The sequence below is a fragment of the Gavia stellata genome, chromosome 1 (assembly GCF_030936135.1).
Source record: "Gavia stellata isolate bGavSte3 chromosome 1, bGavSte3.hap2, whole genome shotgun sequence".
Classification (NCBI taxonomy): Eukaryota; Metazoa; Chordata; class Aves; order Gaviiformes; family Gaviidae; genus Gavia; species Gavia stellata.
This window is the reverse complement of record NC_082594.1, coordinates 7,930,987-7,954,400: the sequence shown is the minus strand read 5'-3', so window position 1 is coordinate 7,954,400 and position 23,414 is coordinate 7,930,987. Positions and strand designations below refer to the sequence as shown.

Below are 23,414 nucleotides of genomic sequence, written 5' to 3'. Positions count from 1 at the left end.
CTTTTTTCTCTGTGCACTATTAAATGTTACTTACCATTTCTGTGTGTATTATCACTGCCAATCCTACTATCTAATTTCAAAAATCTCCATACAAACACTAAAGCAGATTCCAAAATTTGATTTTTTTTTTTAAAGTGTTAAGTAATAAGTAGCTTCCACTGACTGTATTAGAAATCGTCAAATCCTATTACTTGGGGATCTCTGACAGGCCTGACAGAAATATGTGTGGATTACTCAGGACATAACAGATTGTCTGGTGGCTTGACAATAACTAAATTCTTACTTCAACATAAATTATTCTCCCAAGTTAAGACTTATTATTGAAAATAAATTTGGGGTAGAAAAATGAAATCTTATGATACGCAGACAATTATTATACATTTGTAATGTGTAATGATTAGTTTGATAAAATTTGTGTATCAAATACATGAAATATAAAATAGTTGCTTTGTAATTTAGCATTTTCATGCTTCATTGAAGGGAATGAATAATAACATAGAGCTAAGAAATACAACTGTGACTTTTTTTCTGAAAAGCTGTTGACAGGTGTTCTACAAGTAGATGTTTTTAGATGATAGCATAACTCAATACAGTGCCATTGTATTTCACCAAGGGTCCAATTTAAGGTTATACAGACAAACTTAGTTTTTTCTTTTCCTAACCCAACTTTTAATGTGTAACCTGAATAGTGTTCTTTTAATACTTTTTTTTTTAAATAATTCCTGAGATTGATCAAAGACTAGACCAAGAAAGAAATACTATTATGGGACACCATATTGAATTCAAAATAATCATCAGCAGGGTCGCCAAATTAAGAGCTAGAGCATGAGAACTCTACCTCATGAGACACGGGGAGTAACCAGGAGCAGCAGCAGGCTGGTTCGTTCCTCCAGACGAACAGGCAATGCAGATGAACTATCATGACAGACTGCCTGGTGGGATCAAGCACACATCATGCAAAACCCAGAAACCTGGGTTCCTCTCTATTTTTCCACAGAGAGAGGGCCTTAGCCTGATCCTGCCAGCATCTTATCAGCAACTTTTCCTACCTGCCCTCTGTCTCTGTTCTTTGCCCCAGTCTTCTTGCACAAGTATCAATTATCCCAAACCTCATGTCTCACTATCTGAGGGAGTTGCTGGTTCAGCAGCCCTGAAATTCACTGCTGCTCTTCTCCAGGCTATTTTTCTCCACTGCTTCTTCGTGTCTCTTCACCCATTTCTCACTTATGTTCTTCCTTATCCTAAATTTCCCTTCCAAATCCAAGTTTTCTTACCCAATAAATACCAGTCGTCCCTTCTTGTGATTTCCGTTCTCACTCAACCAGTGACAAGTTCTCCCTCATTTTCACACCCAGTCTCACCATAATGCCTTGCCAAAAAACACTCCCCCTATTCCTCCAGTCTCTTCAATGCTAAAATCTGACAGGATTGGGCATTCAGAGCACAAAACAGAATCACTCCTGATTATGTTTTTGTGTCAGAAAGGGTTGGAAGAATAAGTAGAGAGAAAAACTAGTTTTGGCCATATAATGCCATGCTCAGTCATGCTGGCTTTTAAAAATAATCTAGTCAGTATTACAAAACTGTGAGAAGTACTGATATACCGCAGTGTGATACAGAATCTTAGAGTTCTACTGAAAAAAAAATATTAAATAAATTTTGGAGCATGAATAAACTGCAGTTTTTCCAAAGACTTCTATTTGTTGACGTTTAGGTAGATTTTCACAAATGCAGTAGAAACACTATGTGGATTCAGTTTCATCAGCTCCCATAGTTCAACACCCTGAAGCTATGTGTGGAATATGACAGAATTTAAAATACAATATCACCACAAATTTTTAACACAGAATACAATAGAATAGAACATGAATTAAGCAATATAATTCTCCCTCCATCCTTTAAGTGACCAAGCTGCTCTGGTTAAAACTAAATGCAATTTAATTTGATGATAATAGTGGTTAATTAAAATTACTTCAAAAATAATAGATATAATTTACACCAAATTTTAAAGCAAGACAAACATGCAACCTTTGCTATCCCTAGATAAACAAATCCAGCCCCAGGCAAAAACTGAGCATGAAAATATTAAATTGAACAATTAATCTGCCCAAGTTACAAGTTATTTAATAGGAAGAATAAATAAAAGGCATTATCAGACTCCCTACATTACTACACATAGTTTATTCTCTTTAGGGTATAGGTGATACGCTGAGTTTGGGTTAGGCATGGTGATACGATTGTTGAAAGCTCACAATTACCTGTCATATTCATATAACTGCATCAGTGTACTTCTACCTTCTACATATCTTTTACTCATCACTCATATAGTAAAATTGGGTCAAAAACATGGTATAAAATTCACCATTTGAAAGTTCTACCTACAGTCCTTGAAGACCTTCTTCATCTGTGATTCTGTGATTCTGTGATTCTGTGATTCTGTGAAACATGAGTTCCCACACAAAAAACTAACAGGAAATGCAGCTAACTCCTTTCAGCAAATACACACTTTCAAAATATGCAGAATATTTTGTTAATGGATGATCTAAGTTAACTCATTAGAGATCCCAAAGGAACAGTTTTCAGGACTCATTACTAAAAACTGCAGTTCTTTTTTGCTATCGTTGTGCTTCATAAAACCATTGTCAGAAAACTGTTATTGATAGCTATATAACACACAAACCATAACATTAGTTGTAATGGTTTAATACTGGAAAGTTAAATCTGTGTATCAATACAAATTTAAAGATGTTTCCATAAAATATCCTCAATTCAACTAGCAAGTTTATATAAGTAAACAAGAAACAGTTGAGGAATGCTGCTTTCAATACTGGAAAAAATTCCCCTGAGACTTCAACTTAATGGTTCTCCTTTTTCTCCCTTCCAATCCCCAGCACCTCCTCCTCACCCAGAAAATGTTATTCTGCAAAGATGCATGTAAAAAAAATCAAACATGCATTTCACAGCAAAACAGATAACTCAGACAGCTTTTTCATCCATGAATCTTTAATATCTATCCAGAGTTAAATGTTAAAGTGATTTTTTTATCAGCTGAAGCACAGAAGGTTGATGTTACCATTTTCTGAAGTTAAAAAGAAAGTAAAACCTCAAGATGGTAGTTCTTTTTTTTTTATGGTTCTGTTGCCGATGTTGTTCATTAAAGACAGAAGGAATGAACATCTAAAAGCTACAGGATTTTTAGGCTATAATTTCAGTATTTATGGAAATAGGAAGGCAGACATCTGCTAAAGAGTAAATTGTAACTTCTCTCTCAGCTGTATTAGTAAAGAATGTTCCACAATAAGACTAAAACAAAAAATCACTTTTTTTCTTCCTACTATCATAGAAAATTTTGTTGGAATGCATCTCTGTAGGTCATCTCATCCAATCTCATGCGTGAAGCAGGATTACTGCCAACACTAGATCAGAGCAGCCATGATTTTATCTAGCCAAATCTTAAAAATCTCGAAGGGTGGATATTTCACAACCCTTCTAAGCAACCTGCTCCAGCACTACTCCACCTACCTGCTGTCTTTTTTTTTCTTCTCAAATGGAAATCAAAACATCCAAAGCCAATGTTTGTGGCCATTGGTCCTTCTCTACTGAGAAGAGTTTGGTTTCATCATCTTTGCTACTGAGTACTTACAAGGTGCTCTTAGATCGCCTCTTAATCTCTTCTTCACAATATGAAACAAGTCCTAGTTCCCTCAACAACCCTCTAACCTCCACGTGATTTAGGACTCTGAGAATCTGCTAGATCCTCTCCTGTTTTTCCATAACCCTCCTGAAGTCGAAGAACAGAGATTGGTCACAGTCTTCTAGAAAATAACTTATCTTTTTCTGCTGACCATGCTTCTCCTAATATAGCCTAGTATGCTGATTACCTGACTGGCAATGGGAGTGCACTCCTGGGTCCGTGTCCAGCCTGGCATCTGCTGTAACCTCCAGATCATTTTCAATGAAGCTGCAATTCAGATGTTTGTTTCATGGCCCGTACAAGTGTGTGCAGCTGTTCCACCTGAGGTGCAGACTTCTTCTTACTGAACTTTATGAGGTTTCTCCTGGCCAAGTCCTCGAGTATATCAAGATCACTCTGGAATATAGCTCTGCCATTTGTCATATTAACCACTCCCCCTTAATTTATTATCCTCTGCAAATTTGCTGAGGGTGCACTCTGTGTCATGATCTAGGTCATTGATGAAGATATTCACTGACGCCCAAGGTGTGCTGAGCTACTCTGCTCATCACTGACCACCTGACAGATGTCAAGTGATGATCATTACCCTTTGAGCCTACTGGTTCAGTCAGTTCCCAACCCAGTTTCTTCTTTTAGTCCACTCTTTCTCAGCTTTCAAAAGAGAGTGCTGTGGGAGACTGTCAAAAGCCTTACTAAAGGTTGCCGTTGCATGCAAATGAGCATAGCCATTCCGGGAGAAGGCTAATGAGCAAGGTGACAGCATGTAATCCAGGAGATACCCAAAAGGCTATTCAGAAGGTTTCCAAACCTTTACAAATCATATCTTCTTTCCAGCTATGGATTAGTTGTATGTTTTTATCCAACACTTCCTCATGTTTGGTTGAGAGGCTGCTAGAGAAGTTTTAAAGGCTGCTCCCCATGTTACAGCTTCTCCTGCCCACAGAAGAGGTGTGAGAAATACCTTTGCAGCCACTCCCCAGGGCAACTAGTGGAGAAGAGGAACCACCATGTGCCCCGCACCAGGTCCCAGATGCACAGCTGCGGGAGTTACTGCATGGGTCAGGTATGCCTTTGGAGTCATCTGTGTTTTCACCCAGCAAAGAGGCATTCCTGCTCAGTGCTGCTCAGTGCTGTGGCACTGGTTGGTATAGGGCAGCCACTGCTCTCCCCTTATCCACGCAGCTAGTCATTTCATCAGGAAAGGCAACCAGGCTGGACAAGCACAGGATTTGCTTTTGGTAAATCTATGCTGAGTATTCCAATTACCTTCTGGTCCCTTAAATGCCTGGCAAAGGTACTTCAGCTTTTTCTATATTGTCTGTCATTACATTGTCTTCCCCCCATTCACCAATTTTTCCCTTCATCAAATTTTACCTTCTTTTTTGAAAGTAGCACACCTGTAGAATCACTTTTTGTTTTCCTTTATGACCCTTGTAAGTCTTAGCTCAAATCAATCAGTTTTCTGATTTTGTCATTAAGCAGTCAAGCAATGCTTGTCTGCATCTTGCATTTTAGGTCATCAGAAAGCTCTTTGCTCAACCAAGAAAGCCCTCTGCTGAATCCCCCATCTTCCTGCTTAACAGGATGGTTCATTTCCGAGTTCTCAATAAGTTTTATTTAGAAATCATCCATCTTTCATGGACCCTACGTCTCTGTGGCAGCATCCCAAGAGATTTTGCTTAGCGATTCTCCAAAAAGGCTGAAGTCTGCTCTTCTGAAGTCTACAGTCATAACTTGCTGACTGTCCTTCCAGACTTCCTTTGAATCATGAACTGAACCAACTCCTGGTCACTCTGTTCCCAGCTGTTACTTATCACCATCTTTGCCGCTAGTTCTTCCCTTTTCGTAAGCAGCAGGTCAAGCAGAGAATTATTCCAGTTTCTCCCCTCTAGCAGCATTAGGAAATTGTCAGCAATGCAATCAAGGAATCTCCTGCATTTTCTGTACAATACTTTAATCTTACTAGAAACTAAAACAAATAAGGACTTAATTGCAGAATGATGATGATTGTATTCATAGAGTTACTTGGCATATAGCTTTTATCCACTCTTGATCCCACATTCTACTAACCTGAAGTTGTGTTATTTTATTTACATTTTAAAAGGTGACAATCTTTATAAAAAATACAGGAAGGCAAAGCTTCCATACTGAGTGAATTTAAAATGAATCCAACAAATCAAACAGTAAATTATGCTCATCACTGACAGCATTTTTGACCAATAATATACACAACTTACAAAAGCTCAGTAATTAAAAGACAACATCCAGCTTCATTAAAACTTGTGGCTGAAAATTATTCTTTTCACAGAATCACAGAATCACTAAGGTTGGAAAAGACCTGTAGGATCATCAAGTCCAACCATCAACCAACACCCCCATGCCCACTAAACCATGTCCCACAATGCCACGTCCACACGTTCCTTGAACACCTCCAGGGATGGTGACTCCACCACTTCCCTGGGCAGCCTGTTCCAATGTTTGACCACTCTCTCAGTAAAGGCATTTTTCCTAATATCCAGCCTGGACCTCCCCTGGGGCAGCTTGAGGCCATTTCTTCTTGTTCTTTTCTATCCCTTGTGCTCAGATTAAGTTATTTCTTCCCCATAGTTTTATTAAGTAAAAGTTGTACTGACTTTTTTTCAGCTGCAGATTCAATATCAGACCAAAAAATACAAGTTTTTATCCACAGAAACACTTATTTTTGCTAGGCAAAATACAAGTATTTAGGTAAAAAAACCCGTAGAACTGGGACAAAAAAAGAGAAACAAAAAAGAAAAGCAAGAGAAGGTGGACGAACTGAGTTGAATGTTCAACCATTTAAGCTTTACCGATAGATCCATTATAGGAAGTAAGTGAAAAGAAAGCTTGTCACCAGCCTCACTCAAATCACGTGTACAAAGAATTACACAATTGAAAAAGCCTCTTGTAGTGGAGAAGTTACTGTTCCAATTATTTTTAGCAGGCACAAATGAAAATCTGCCAAAAGTGTTGCCATATTATGACTGCACGGGTAATAAATTTCCTTATGTGATCACCATGTAAATTAGCCCTGAAAACCTATTATAGCAAGAACCAGGTAGTTTTAATGGGTAGCACTGCAGTAGTTGGCAATCATCTTAATTATAAAAAATTATGTGAGGAAACCTAATTATAAATGCTGCAATCAAGGGATCTATAGGTTTCACTAAAATTATAAATATGTTAATTAACTTCCCAAAAGATTTTAAGTCTTTCTAAACTGGTCAGCAACAAAGATTTTCCAAATAACTTCTTATTTTAAAGGCAGACTCATTAGGAAATCCTATGGCATTGCACAGAACGACTGTATTCACTATTCTGAGTTTATAGCTGTGAAAATCACTGTGAGAATTAACTGCGGCATTTTCAATAGTCCCACTTGAATCAATAGGCAGTAATTAGCTACATGGACATTACAAAAAAAAGGCTCAGCATCATTCAAGGGTTAAATGGTTCGGTTTTGAAGGTCAGAGCTTCCTAGTCATTGTAGTCAGAGGAGAAACCTGGCCTCTGGCTCTTGTTTAGGCGTCTCTCAGATAGTGCTGTACGATGTAAGTCCAGTGAGGAAATGCAATGGCAAGAAGTGCCATTTTTCTTATGACCACATTCATTTTAACTTTGTGCTTTTGTATCCCGGGTATCAGTGTAGCATATAAGCTGTTATCACTAATATAATTAAGTCCATAATAGCCTCCTCCTTTTCAATAGGTTGAAGTAAATACTTGTTTAGAACTACAAGATTTTCATCTGATTGGCTCTGTTGCATTCAGAGTCTGCTCCTATTAATCGACACCTTTATTTCTGCCAGCTCCACATGCCTTCCACAGAAGGTCACACTTGTAGAGTCAGCCTTACCTGTCAATAGTGCCAGTGCCACAGAAGGCTTTGGATATGAGCCCTTCATTAGACAACACACTAATCTGGAAATCCAGATAGGAAGAACACCGGAGAGGAGTATTTTGCAGAATATACACGGTTTCTCTGGGCATTCATTTTTTTCCCCAAATAACACAAAATGGACAGTGGTGTGAATACCTCAGTCAAGAACTAGACTCTGTCAGTATTTGGTTTTACTGTCAGGAGCTAAACCAGCAAAATTAACTTGTTTAAAAACAAACTAAAAATATCAGGGTAGGAATACAACTTTCTTCCTAAAAAGATCAAAAAGAGATACTAATTAATTTCAATATATATCCTGCATGGTTCTTTGAGCAAGTATGCTTTATACTGGATATCTACTGAACTAATGGGCTAGGACTGTCATTCTCTTCTCTTCTATGACTAGTTTTTCTTTTTTTTTCTTTTTTTTTTTTTTTTGGAAGAAGTAAATAGGAAGTTAAAATTAGCTACATGGAACACAAAGAAATACAGGACTGTGTAAAGACATTTCTTCATTACCTTACAGGTCTTCTAACTGTTTAAATGGTCTTTTAATTCTCAGGGCAGCTTTTCTCCTTTTTCAGGATTTCTTCCTTCACTTTCTGTGACTTCTTGGTCTCCTTAGCTATTATGTACTTTTAAGGTTGCATTTTTTTGCTGTTTTTAAACAACATCTCATTACAGAAGGAGAGAATTCAGCAGTACAAGCTTATTGACAAAGCCTTCATTGTAACCCAGATACTATATTGGTATTCTTCCTATACATAGGCATTTTAGAAATTATGAGGTCAGTACTAGCCCAGGTAAAGCCTTGATGCACAATTTAATGAAATCGATGTTTTAACTATTAATTAAAAAATGTAACTTCTTGGAACCCTTTGGAGAAAATTCATCCTAATTGAATGTCTCATAAATTGAAGGAAAACAATGTCAGCTTTGCATCCTCAATCAAATCAAAGGAGAAATTCTTTTAGCCAAGACAGGGAAGCAAGGTGTGGTTTCCATACATTTATGTCCTGATTAAACACTGTATCATGATTTAGTTACTCTGAATCTGTCTGATCCAACAAGTTAAGCAGCTTGAGATCATAATCATATGCAACAAAAAAATGAAATGCAAATTAGCAAGTTATGAAGCTGATGAATACATAAGTGGATGAGATTCTTTGGCTTGAGATACACAGTAGGTGAGGTTAGATGACCAGAACAGCCTCCTCCTAGCTCTAACACAATGAATTTATAAATACTGAAGCACAGAAAAAAAATAATTTCTCATTTTCTGTGGTACTAGGCATTATAATGAGGGCTCATTTTACAAATTTAACAGCTATTGTCTTCTAAGTAAATGGTAGTGCTCTTCAAACAAAAAGATAAAAACACACTGTCTCATCAGTGACATTCAGTGTTGATCACAGAATCACAGAATCACAGAATCACTAAGGTTGGAAAAGACCTTTAAGATCATCAAGTCCAACCATCAACCAAGCCCACCATGCCCATTAAACCATGTCCCACAATGCCATGTCCACATGTTCCTTGAACACCTCCAGGGATGATGACTCCACCACTTCCCTGGGCAGCCTGTTCCAGTGCTTCACCACTCTCTCAGTAAAGGCATTTTTCCTAATATCCAGCCTGAACCTCCCCTGGTGCAGCTTGAGGCCATTTCCTCTTGTCCTTGATCTAACACAAGGCATAAAAGAATCCTTCCAGCATTTTCCTATGTGTCTTTTCTACCTGGAAATAAACTATATAGATACAATCCTGCTACCATACTTCCATATAGTAGTCAGAATTCTTTTGGTATTATAAAAAAAAAAAAAGGATTAGAAGCAATTCCCAGGGTCATTTTGCTGATAATCACATCAAAGAACCCATTTTATAAAGGTATCATGTGCCACGACACAAACAGTTTCCCTTTAACCTCTACGCTCTCACAGAAAACTGTTTCATATTACAGTTGCTCTAATGGTTAAGAAAGTTTTCCAGCTTCCCCCCTCTATTTATTCGCAGCCAGTTTACACATTTTTTTCCTTTTCCCATAGTGCTTTCTCTCCATAACATTTATCTTTCAGTGTGTGTACACAGAGCAATTACAGGCTATTTCAGCCTTGCTTTCACTAAACTAAACAAGCTGGACCTTTCAGAGCCTGCTGTCATGGAAAGGTAGAAATGCGCATATAGTCTCTCCACCCATACATGCAGTGAGCCAGATAAGTCAGTGATCCTGAGGTCTCCTAGTTGTCTTAAGAAGCAGAAAATTTTTGCTTAGTGCCAGCATTGTTCTAGTGCAGCCATGTTGTTCAGGCACTAGTGCAGGATTGCACCCAGAGAGCACGGACCTCAGGTCAGCATTCATTCATGTGATCTTTCTCTTAGTTGTCTTCATACCTGTAACAGTTTCAATCCATCTTCCCTTGAACAGGGGTGAAAAGAACTAGATGCTGTATTCTATCTGAGGTGCACTGAATGCTTTACCTATGGCCTTTGCAATTGTCATGAAGGGTAACAAATAAAGAGAAGCATCTGACCTGGTGTAGTCGTCCTCCACAAGCATGTGCTTTGGAATGGGTGAGTATCTTCCCGGTGAGATAGGGGCCAGGGATGCCTTGTACTCTAAAGTGCCATTGTTTCCAGAAGAGAGTATATGATTTTCCATTGGTGGAGAATAAGCTGGGGGTAAGAATAAGCATTTCTAGTTAGCCACTTTCATGTTTGATTAGATTGCACAAGAGCACCATTTTTTTAGTTAAGTACCAAGAATCTGTTCATTGCTGTAAATAACATCAAAACAGACAATCCTAGCCTCAGAGAGCTTAAAATGTAAGAAGAAAGAATGAACAGCTGGACTTTTCCTGAAAGGTTAATAATAATAATAATAATAATAATAATAATAATAATAATAATAATAATGCTGGCTTATTTGCAGGGATTGACTCTTTAGAGGGGATCTGAATAAGAAAGGATAGTTTGGGCAACAGGAAACATTTTCTTCTATTAGGACTGACCTGAAGAAAGAAAAGTAAATAGGAGAGAATGAGATTAAAAACATACTCCTTTTTGGCTCCAGTATACAGCAGTGGAAGTAATACAGTAAGAGCTCAATGCATGATAAAAGCAGGAATGTTATGTATAGCAAGAATTATGTATGGTGAAGATTTAAAGCTGTGATCTACTAAAGGTGCCAAAATTCCCAGTATAACTGAAATTTCAGTACCAACATAGATGGTATTTAGATCACAGTAAATCTGTATATTTAAAATAGAAAGTGCACACAAATCTCTTACATATTAATGATTAATAATGAAAATTACAGGACTATACTGTCTGATTCTATATTGAGACTGCGGGTTTTGTTGTTTGCTTGCTTTTTGCTATTCTGAAGTTACTGGGGATATTTATGATTTATGACTGGAGAGATGTAATAATAGTTGTATTCAATGTCTAGTTAATGTAGTTAGAGAAGGAAAAACAATGATACGTGCTTCTGCAATGAGCTATGATTAATTTTCTCATGAGAAGAAGACAGCTAAACTTTCTAGTATTAGTTTCAGTCTTTCTTTCAGATGCTGAGATACAGAATGTTTCAAAGCAAAATATCTCTACAGGGAAAAGCCATTACCCATTCTGAAATACTCTGGACGTGTACGTGTAATGAAAGGTTCCCTGAGGACAAATGAATCTGTATGCACCAACAGCCTGGGATGGGCTACTGCAAATCTTTTCAACCTTTACTCTCCCTCTGGAATTACTTCTGTCTTCTCATATGCTGCTGATCTATAATCTGACATAATAAAACACACTGGTTTAGAACTCCCCAATTATTATTTTGGAAGGTATTATAAAGCAGGTGATTGGATAGGGACATGCAGCATTTTTACTTCTCGGGCTTTGCTAAGATCCAGACCAGACTGCTACTGAATAATATGATTGCCATCTGTTGTAACATTTGCTAACTAAATAGGTACCCTCACCACAGTTGAGTATACCACCTGACGTGCATGTTACAAAACCTTTCCTTCTATTTTTATGGAGCAGTCTGAATAAAGAGGATTATGGATATGTAGCTTTTCCCTGAGCTTTGTCAGTCCACAATAGCAACACTATGCAAAAGTGCAGAAAAATGTAAATCTCTAGCATTTACTGGGAAAATCTGGCTTTCCCAGCCCTTGGTTGGCCTTAAGTGCTCGTAGGATTATTGGCAGGAGATCAAGATGGGTCTGGATCAGTTGCTGAAGCTCTTGTCAAAAATTAAACTGCCAACCAGTTGTTAGATGGTGCAGCTGGTCCCTGTTGGTAGTTGAACCCAAGGCAGACAGTTTTTAATGAACAACTAAATGAAGAAAGGGAGTTTCAGTAATGAACTGTTTAGATTAACAAGAACTAGTGATATAGAGAGCTGCAGCTGAAATGTTAAGATTGCCGTGAATGAAAAGGGAATGGGAATGCCTGGGTATGGACACCTGGGGGACTGGCAGGAGGGCTATAAGAATGGCAGGTATTGATAGCACCTAGATTCATCAATAGGTCATTAATACGCAACTACATGTAACTTGCCCAGGACAGCCTACACCCAAACTAAAACAGACTCAAGCCATTAAGAGATGATGGCAGGAGATAAAGACTAGATTGGAGCCTAGGACACTCAGATAAACGGACAAAAGAGATGTGAGTAAATCCTGAAAACATGGATAGGTGGGACAGATGGGAGAGACAGAAGATTCTAATTGCTGTCATCTCCGTAAGGGTACGAAAAGCACATCAGCAAGGAGGTTGCCAACATAAGAATGTGTATATGTACGATAAGGACACCACAGCCACCCATCCTTGTACCTGGTCATCTCAGGGACTCCTGGTGATGCACCTGGATACAAGTCTTTCTACCTGAATGCTGGACGTGAGCCTAGATGATTTTGAGTATGTGGATATGACAGCCTGATTGAAATCAGTTTGTTTTAAAATAAAATCATCTTCCCTTCCTATGAGATGCTTTACTATATTGTTGCAACAACTTTTCCTACAACAGAGTGTACACGGACTGCAAGGACAAATAAGGTCTTGGTCCTCAGTGAAAAATCAGCAGATGAACATATCTGAAGTTAATGGACAGACTGAGAATAATGCAAAATGGAACAATAATTTAGGAATTGGGTATATACAGAAAATAGGTAAATTTTTGTAAGTAGAGCAGTGATTTTTACATTCCAAGTAAATATTTTCTTCAAATATGAGATATATTTGCCTCAGGCTTTTCACTAAGTTTGTACAAGACAGTTTGATGCTTTTTCCGATTTTTCAGTGGACAAAAGACTCCAGTCTATAAATCTAATCCTATTTCAAAATATATTTGCATATACTTATTACTGTAATTGTCACAAGAGTTACAATTCAGTCTGATCACCTGGACAATGCCTAACTGGAATCAGCACAGCAGTACATCAGCTACGTTGTTACTTTTGCTGCAAAAATATTTTAGCAGAGTTATATTATTTGTAGTATTTCATGAGTGTGGCATACTTCAGTGGCAATAAACATTTTATTTTTGTAGTCTTCCAAGATGTTTCATAAACTTTAATGGTGTACTTCGGACAAGCTATGAAAAAAACAATCATCTGACAAATTGATATCTCCTACAAAATGAGTTGCAGAAGTCACTTACAGTGAGTAATATCTGGTGGGCCATATGGATCAGTCATGTAAATAGTGGTGGGCTTTCCAACTTTCAGATACACTACATCTGATGTGTTCTTCAGTATCGCTACTGCCTCTTCATGGGTAACTTCTTCTAAACTGTAATTATTTACCTTAAAGGAGAAATCAGACAGGTGAGTTGGAATGCAGAAATAGACACAAAAAATGACACAGCCTTGCACTTATCACAATGTTGGGAAAAATGCTGTAAGACAAAGAGCACTGAAGATTACAGAAGCAATATTGCAGCAAGGTAGAAAATAGTTTACTTAGCACATGCACATTCAAAGACTGATGTAGCAGTATTGATAATATCACAGAATCATAATGGGTCAAGATGGGACTTGGTCTTGTCAGTAGAAAAGTCCGTTGTGGTATTCTACTACCAGTGTCCCCATTAACATAAAACTATATTTAATAATAATTTAATAACTTAACACCACATCATTTACAGAAACTGCCTACGTTATTTGACCTATCAAGATGAACCGTCCAAATTCACCTCTTAGCATGCATGGCTGGGACCTCAGAAATACTTAACACCCCCAAATCTTTCCATCCCCGATATGACATTGACCGTTGAAATAATAAGATGTACAAAGGGGTATACAGAATAAGGGGCTGCCTAGGAGGTGCAGGAAATGAAAAAGGGCAGTTCTGGATGACAAAAAAGGGATTTTCAGTGTGAAAGTTTGTCAGTTTTCTGGAAGCACAGTAAAGAGACTTTGAGAAAGTAAGAGAATGTAGTACTAGTTCTGTGCTTTATCGGAAAAGACAAATTCTTAACAAGAGCAAGGATGAGAGTACAGGACAACAAATTAAATAGGGAAGGGAATGGTGACAACAAACCTTGCCTGTTTATGCTTTACTCCCAGCGAAAGAAAATCAAAAGAAAAGTATCAGAAGTTGTTTATTGTAGAGGCATATAAAATTTATTCACATATAAATCCACTATATCCACAGAATGTCAACAATCGGTTGTCCTCCTGTAGACAAAATAGTGAATGGTGCTTGCCCCAAAAAACATACACCCTGAATGGAGAAATTATAGGATAGAGGAAAGAAGTAAAGAAGGGTGTAGATACAGGTTTCAGACATGTGGTATAAACCAATAGAAATCATGGAATCATAGAATATCTTGAGTTGGAAGGGACCCATAAGGATTGCGTCCAACTCCCTGATCCTGGCAGGACTATCTAAAACTAAACCATATGATTAAGAGTGTTGTCCAGACGCTCCTTGAACTCTGACAGGCTTGGTGCCGTGGTGCTGGGCAGCCTGTTCCAGTGACCTACATTTCACAGTGAATGTTGTATATGAAACATTTCATTGTGATTTAAAGTGCCATCCCCCAACTTCTACAGTTACTGCAAGGATTCCTTGTAAAGATTATGCAAGATGGAAGAAAAAGTAGCTCCTCAACTATAGTATAACTTAGTACAGCAGTAAATCACAGAAAAAAATTACATACTTTCTAGGGAATTTAGTATCAGTAAATTATCAGAGACCTGACTGTGACAATAAGCTACTGCCAAAGGGTTTGGTAACTGAAAAGAAATCCAGATTTTATGAATCACTGGAAGACTTGGGGGGAAACATAGCACCAAAGGATGAGGAAAAGGCTGAGGTACTTAACGCCGCCTTTGCCTCAGTCTTTAATAGTAAGACCAGTTGTTCTCTGGGTACCCAGCCTGCTGACGGGGGGGATGGGGAGCAGAATGAGGCCCCCACAACGCAAGGGGAAATGGTTAGTGACCTGCTGCACCACTTAGACACCCACAAGTCTATGGGACCAGATGGGATCCACCCAAGGGTACTGAGGGAGCTGGTGGAAGTGCTCACCAAACCACTTTCCATCATCTACCAGCAGTCCTGGCTAACCGGGGAGGTCCCAGTGGACTGGAGGTTAGCAAACGTGATGTCCATCTTCACGAAGAGCCAGAAGGAGGATTCAGGGAACTACAGGCCTGTCAGCCTGACCTCGGTGCTGGGGAATGTTATGGAGCAGATCATCTTGAGTGTCATCACATGGCACGTACAGGACAACCAGACGATCAGGCCCAGTCAGCATGGGTTTATGAAAGGCAGGTCCTGCTTGACTAACAGGATCTCCTTCTATGACAAGGTGACCTGCTTAGTGGACGAGGGAAAGGCTGTGGATATAGTCTACTGAGACTTTAGTAAAGCCTTTGACACTGTTTCCCACAGCATTCTCCTGGAGAAACTGACTGCTCATGGCTTGGATGGGTGCACTCTCTGCTGGGTAAAAAACTGGCTGGATGGCCGGACCCAAAGGGTTGTGGTGAATGGAGTTAAATCCAGTTGGCGGCCGGTCATAAGTGGTGTTCCCCAGGGCTCAGTTTTGGGGCCAGTTCTGTTTAATACCTTTATCAATGATCTGGACGAGGGGATCGAGTGCACCCTCAGCAAGTTTGCAGATGACACCAAGTCGGGCGGGAGTGTTGATCTGCTCGAGGGTCTGAAGGCTCTGCAGAGGGATCTGGACAGGCTGGATCGATGGGCCCAGGCCAATTGGATGAGGTTCAACAAGGCCAAGTGCCGGGTCCTGCACTTGGGTCACAACAACCCCATGCAACGCTACAGGCTTGGGGACGAGTGGCTGGAAAGCTGCCCCGCAGAAAAGGACCTGGGGGTGCTGGTCGACAGCCGGCTGAAGATGAGCCAGCAGTGTGCCCAGGTGGCCAAGAAGGCCAACGGCATCCTGGCCTGTATCAGAAACAGTGTGGCCAGCAGGAGCAGGGAGGTGATCGTGCCCCTGTACTTGGCGCTGGTGAGGCCGCACCTCGAATGCTGTGTTCAGTTTTGGGCCCCTCCCTACAAGAAAGACATTGAGGTGCTGGAGTGTGTCCAGAGAAGGGCAGTGAAGCTGGTGAGGGGTCTGGAGCACAAGCCTTATGAGGAGTGACTGAGGGAGCTGGGGTTGTTCAGTCTGGAGAAGAGGAGGCTGAGGGTGACCTTATTGCTCTCTACAATTACCTGAAAGGGGGTTGTAGGGAGGTGGATGATGGTCTCTTCTCCCAAGTGACTAGCGACAGGACAAGAGGAAATGGCCTCAATTGTACCAGGGGAGGTTTGGACTGGATATTCAGAAAAACTTCTTCACCAAAAGGGTTGTCAAGCGTTGGAACAGGCTGCCCAGGGAGGTGGTGGAGTCACCATCCCCGGAGGTATTTAAAAGACGTGTGGATGAGGCACTTAGGGACATGGTCTAGTGGTGGACTTAGCAGGGTTAGGTTTACGGTTGGACTTGATGATCTTACAGGTCTTTTCCAGCTAAATGATTCTATGGTTCTGTGATTCTATGACTCTTCATACCCAGACGATTTCAACACCAAGAGAGAATGATTGCTATTGGACAGTATTGCTAAATGTAAGGATTCTGTTTAAACTTCATTCCTTCCTCAGACTTGGTTTTAAGGTTAATTGCAAGAGGCAATGACAGGCATGTTATGACAATTTGACATGAAGTGCAATGATGCAATCTAACACTCAGAAGAGAGTTGATGACACTGTATGCTGTATTTTGACATAGGTCTTCTGTTTAAATAAAAATCTGATACATATCTTCTGTAAATTTCTCTGGTTTTCTTTGTTATGAACAGCAGTAACATACATATGCACTTTTAATAAATAAATGTCTTTTAAACTAGTAGGCTGATAGCAAGAAGTGACTGAAATTATTTTCTTTCTTGTTTATGTATTTCAAAACTGCCAAATACTGAAGATTCACACCTTTGGAAATATGCCTGCAGAGTTATCCTGTACCTTTTCTCCTTCTCACGCTGTCTGTACGTCGTACCTATCTTGTGTTTCACCCTAACTGCAAGCTTATTGAAGCGAAGAAAATCTTACATAATAACCTCCCACTATACTGCTGCTGTAAATGAATGTTCTTAGTCAAAAAAAGACACAAAATGAAATATCATAGCACTGTCTGGTTTTTGACTTTTGGTCTTTTAGGAGTGTATAAAAACAATTAAGACACAAATTGACTTGTTGCAATTTTTTTCCAAACTTCTTTTTTCTGGAAATTTTGCTAATACAAATCATGGTTAGGACTGTTGGACATCCATCACAACACACTTGGATGTCACAGTTGTGCAGTTGGAGGATAAAGAGCCATTTTAGAAACAGAAAATACAGTACGATACATTTAAAACTTATATTTGCTATGACAGGTCCTACTTCTTATCTCTCTGACAATAACTTTACAGGACAGGTATTTTACCAACACTGGGCACAAGCTGTACAAACCAAGTGATTCTAAACTAAGAATTAATGTCTAAGCAGTTATGCATTATGTTTATCTTTATACTCTTTAGATCCTATAGGTCATTGCAAAGTTTATGTACAATGATTTTTTTTTTCTCATTTCTAGTATGTATAAGCTTAAGTGTGCACAATATTGTGGAAAACTGAAATATGTACAGCTGGAACTTGGTAGAACTTGAAAGAAGGTAACACATGAGTTAAACCAAGGTACAAAGGAGAAGTTCAGAGAAAAGACGCTGGAAGAAAATTTGAGAAGAAAGGACCCTTCAAAGTAAACAGAGTTCTGCTATAAAAAGTATTCCAGCAACATGTACCAAAATTGCTATTCAAACTCATCCCAAATATATAGAAAATTAGAGGTTTCTCGCCTCTAGAGGCGAGGAAGTTTGCTACTAATTAATTTTGACCTGGACTGCTCAGTTCTCAGTAAACAAAGAAAGACGGACAGACTTAATGTACTTCAAGAGGAAATGAATAAATAAATGAATAAACAAACATGTTGATTCATTCATTAAGACAAAGATTCTTATTGGTGCCATAAGGTCTCTTTGAAATGGGAGCTCTTTGAGAAGGAGATAAAACCACTTTCCTTCATTATTGCCAACATCAATTTAGAATTACAGTATACAAAATATACTGTGCATTTCCCAGTTTCCTTCAGAAAATAGTCCTTGCTTTGGACCTAGTATCAATATCTTTTCTCCTTTTTGATTGTAAAACAATGATTACAACTAAAGGCATCTGTATGTATTCTGATATATAAAAAAGAAAACCTGAATACAATGAAGAATTATATTTTTCAGCTCCCTAGATATTGTTGCAAGATGACTGTATTATGCAATCTTTTTCATAAGGAAAACTCTGGATATCATTCTTCAAAACATCATGCCAGAGATGGTGATTATTAGGAAATATAATGTTGTAGTTGGTTTTTATGGTAAGATTTATAGAGAGAAGAGAATCTCTTAGAATCTCCAAGAGAGACTGTTTCTTGAGCTTTTTCTTATTTCCACAAAATACGCCTATTTTAACAGAATTTCAAGCACTAAATCTGGCTTTTTCAGTGGTTGTGGCACAGTCAATGCATCATACCAAAGCTTCACTTCCTGCTGTTGGGGTGATCTTAGGGGAGCATATAGTTTGAAAAAAAAGAGTTGAGTTAGAGGTAAAGAAGATGAAGCGTGGGAGATAAGCACAAAATAAGAAATCAAAGTGTATATGGCATACAACCCTCCGAGATGCTAAATCTTTCATGCAGAAGGGCTGACATCAGAGCTGAGTGGGTAGAACAGGTACTGCATGCCAACTTTCTGGCTCTAAGAAGCCAACTTAAGTAGGAATGAAATAAGGGGGGAAAAATCCTAAGGCAAATGCTAAAGAAGAAATTTATCTGAGTGGTCAGTTTAGTTACAAGAGTCGGATGCTTGAGCCACAAAATGCTGTGGCAGGAGCCAAAGGAGAGGAGTCCAAAGGAAAACAGGCCTGGAGCAAGTGAGGCTTTTCTAATGGGAAACATTCCACATACAGAAAATTCAGAAATGCAAACATCACCTGAAGTAAAAAAGAAATTAGGAAAGCTGTTTCTTTAAATAGAAAGTATGTGATACAAAGACATACTGATATTACAGGAAAAGAATAAGAGGAAGAAATAATAGAGCAATAGAGAAGGAAATTAAAGATATAAGTCCAATCAAAGAAGCTATTTGAGTGATGGGGGAAATCAGTAAGAAACGTTGCCAAAGAGATATAAAAAGACTGAGGTGGGTTTTTTCCTAAATAGCATAATCAAGGCAATGAAGTGTAAACCTAAGCAAGAATTATCTTATTTGGAAGTTTTCCTAGATTCATATTGGAAAACAAAGGCACTGAGAAGTAGCTAGAGTGAAAAGCTTAGAAACCCCAAAATGACTGTACAAGCGCTCTAAAGAATAACTTCATTCACAACAGCATAAGCTGGTAACAGAAAAAAAGCTCTGGAGGAATAAGTCTGTCTTATTTAATTTTCTTTTTTAAAGGGAATTCACTCCTTTCCTCTATTGATTCAGGGTAAGAGAGATTTGATACACTCAGTGACTGAGACAAAGAGGTGATCTTTACTTCGCCAGTGGTAATGTTTGCTTTTGTGTAATATTCTACTTTTCATTCAGAAAGTGGATTTTCCTGAGTGAATCCTGAGTGAACATTGGCTGGTAAACACCTGCAACGTGCCAGCTGTAAATCTGGAATGCTGGTGGCCTTTTTAAAAACTCACCATGATTTAAAAGGCTGCAAAAAGTGAAAGATTTTTCAGTGCTGAAGACCAATCGTTCATCCTAAGGATGTAAATCTGTTTGTATTAACTAACTGCTTATAACCCCATGGACTCCTGAGTGGTTGTACAAGTGCTGGACTCTGAATAGAAAGAAACTGGCTATCTTCAGATGACACAGTCCGTTAATCCCTCTGAAATTAGTTTGCTTAGATTATTAATAGTTTTGGGCTAAGTGTCCTGAACTAGATCTGCTCTTTGCAGAGAAATGCAAGAGGTTGTTCTTCACAGACAAATACGAGACTGAGCAGTGGGCTTCAGGCTTCAAGCAGTGTAATGCATACAAAGTGCAAGTGGCACTGTACTATATTGGACCATCATTTTTCAATCCCAGTTTATGCTGACTTTTGTAAAAACAAATGTTTTCAAGGCTAGTGAAGTGGCATGAGGATGATACAACTGTGAAGGAACAACCAGATGAGACTATCATTAGAAGGAATAAATTGGGAAGCTCATTGCTAGGGTACCTTCCAAAGACCGATCCTAGCAAATCTACATTTGAATGCTAGGTAAGGCATTGCAAGGCCAGAGCCAATGACAGTGTAAATCTGGCTCAGAGCCCAGCGCTGCATCAGAAGGGATTCAGCCACCCAGCCCCCTGAGTTAGTTCAGTACTAGTTCACTCTCCCCCTCGGAGTATATTTTTTCTAGTGTGTTTCCTTTGTGCTAGTCAGCCAGTACAACCTACAGATCAGGCACTACCTATTCACACCGTTTTCTTCCTTTTAGTCTAACTGGCTAATGCCTGTACTCCATCAACTGGCGTAGCAGCGCAGCTCTGGATCTGTGGGTGCACCTACTTGAGCGAAGAATGTGTGCACTAGGAGCGATCCACAGCAAAGGGGGTCTGGGTGATATGACATCCATGCTAAACATCTTTGAGGGGGGTTAGTTCGCATTACATCTAGTCTGCTGACTAAAATGCCTGTTCGCAGCCGCAGTGCAATGCTAATTAGGAATGCTCCTGCATCACATTTTCTGTTGCAGTTTCATTAAAAAAAATCCAATTTGCTTTCTAGAAGACCATCCCACAAGACTGCCAAAATCACTTTAAAAGAGCACTACTGATCAGAACCAAATGCTAATCTAGATGCATCTTAAATGATACCCTCTGATTACTTTAACACAAACATGATCCTGCATCCGTATACAATCTGAAATAAACAGATACTGGTGAGGAATCCTGTAAGGAACATATCAACAGTTATGCAAACACAACCCCACTGCAGCCCTATGAAACCACCAAACAATAATATGCTTTTTTCAGCACGGAATTGGGTAGAAAGCAAGCCTAAATTTCTGAAAAGGAAAGTGACTCCTGTTTCTTCCTTCTGTTTTCAGCAAGAAAACAGAATCAAACTAAATGTCTTGGTATGTGAGTAACATCGCTTTTTCTATAAGCGTAAATAACCCCACAAAAGTCTGATCACTTCTGACTACATGGGCCAAGAAGCAACAGGATATGGCCCAAACAGGCAAGGGTATTTTGGTGTACGAGACAAATTTTTGAAAAGCTAATACTTATAAGAGATAAATATTAACTTAAATTTTCTTTTAAAGCCTAATGTTTTTAGAGGTTTCCCTGAAGAATACCTTGCTTCTAGCTATTAGTGTTGGTTTGTACTAGTAAAAACACACAGTTTTATACTGATTTCTCATTTATCCATTCTGCAGATAAACTCTTCCAAAGTGAAATGATGGTATCAGATAAAAGAAAGTAAATATTAACTGAGAGGTAATAACTTAAACCATGTTTCAGCTCTTCTTGATCATCATTAACAATGACCTGGAAGACGTGAGGAGCGCACTCTCATCATGTTTGCAGATGACACTTCATTGTGAGTGTGAGTTCATGTACTCGAGGACAGGGCTGCCGTCCTGGACAGGCTGGAGGAAGGGGCTGACAAGAACTTTATGATGTTCAACAGGGAGAAATAGTAAGTCCTGCCCCTGGCACAGGCTAACCCCCTTCAATAGCACAGGCTGGGCACTGACAGCCTGGCAGCAGCTCGATGGAAAGGTGCTTGGGGCTCCCGGTGGACAGCAAGCTGGGCATGAGCCAGTTGTGTGTCTTGGCCGCAAAGAGGTCAACAGCATCCTGGGCTGTATGAGCAGGAGCAGAGCCAGGAGATCCAGGGAAGGATTATGCCTCAGCAGTTGCCACTCACTAGACTCTAGCTAGATACTGCGTTCAGTTTTGGTCCTCGCACTATAGGAAAGATAACAAAATGCAGCAAGTTGAGGGGAGTGCTACTGGGATGGCTGGGGTTGGAGCACTGGCCTGGTGAGGTGAAGCTGGGGGAGCTGGGCTTTTTCAGACTGGAAAAGGGGCTCCTCTGGGGACAACTAGCAGGAGATCCCCGGTGCTTACAGGAAGGTCTTCAAGACAGAGCTAAGCTTTTCAGAGTGGCATGTGGTAACAGGATGAGAGACACAGGCATGTGTTGAAACAAGAGAGGGTCAAACAGGCTATAAGGAAAAGTATTTTCCTATGAGGACAGTTGAGCAGTAGAACAGGTTTCCCAGAGAGGCTGTGCTAGCTCCATCCTTGGAGATTTTCAAGATCCAGCTGGATAAATTCCTGAGCAACCTGATCTGGCCCTATAGCTGCCCCTGAATTATCGTGTTAGCCTATGGTGCTCTGTATGTGATTTCCCTTTGCTCCCTTCCTGTGCAAAGAGAAGCAACCTAGCTGAAACACCCAGTGCAGTCATATTCTCACCGCAGGCATTACCACCAGCAGCAGTAGACATTACCATAGTCGTTACCACCAGAATATAGTAAGGGAATCTTTTTCTCCTAGCTGTAAGTCTTCACAGCAGAGCTCTGGTCTATTCCTTTCACATATACCTAGAAAAACCACTGAGTTCAGTTTTCAGCTTAAGCACTCTTATGCTTCCTCCAGTAATTTTCCTAATGGGCACCTCAGGATTATCCTACAATGGAGCATTTTCCTGTGCAAGTGCTTAGGATAATAAGCCTTAAGTGCAGGCTCAGTGCTACAGAAATGTAACTGCATAACATGCCCTTGTACAGATTTCACAATACTCACAATGCTCAGTATTTACATAATACATCTTCTGAATGCTTAACACACTATTAGCAATCTGCATTTAATAACAGTAGGGTCGTCAAGCTGCAAAATGTTCAGATGGCACCTAATTGTTTTACATTTCAATATTAGTTTTGATTTTGCAACATCTTTTTTATTACATCTTAAGTTTTAATGCATTTGATTTGCACGTTCTTTGGGATCTGAAAGCATTTCGCACAAACTTACCAGAACACAGATAGAAAAATGAAACAAGCCCTGTAGCAGCTGCTGAGAATTTCACAAGGATGACAAATTCTGGTAAATTTTATAGAGAAATGATGGAAAAAACAAAGATCAAGACAGGATGCACTTCTGAGAAGAAAAAAAAAAAGAAGGAAGTGTTCAAATATATAATCAATAAGGAATCAGTGAAGCAGAAGTAGGACTGTATAGATGACAAGGGTAATATTGTGTTGATACACTGCCAAATGAAAGTA

The 23,414-nt window shown here is 39.3% G+C and overlaps 1 protein-coding gene across 7 annotated transcripts in view; it reads right to left on the bottom strand.

Annotated features, from left to right (window-relative positions):
- DLG2 (discs large MAGUK scaffold protein 2) overlaps positions 1–23,414 on the bottom strand; it is a 660,722-nt gene that overhangs the window by 274,783 nt on the left and 362,525 nt on the right. For all 7 annotated transcript variants that reach the window (XM_059823460.1, XM_059823481.1, XM_059823437.1 and 4 more), the window contains 2 exons: positions 13,251–13,395; positions 10,123–10,264 (listed from right to left, as the gene is read on the bottom strand). In XM_059823460.1, coding sequence (XP_059679443.1) covers positions 10,123–10,264; positions 13,251–13,395 — 287 coding nt within the window. The remainder of the gene's footprint in view (positions 1–10,122; positions 10,265–13,250; positions 13,396–23,414) is intronic.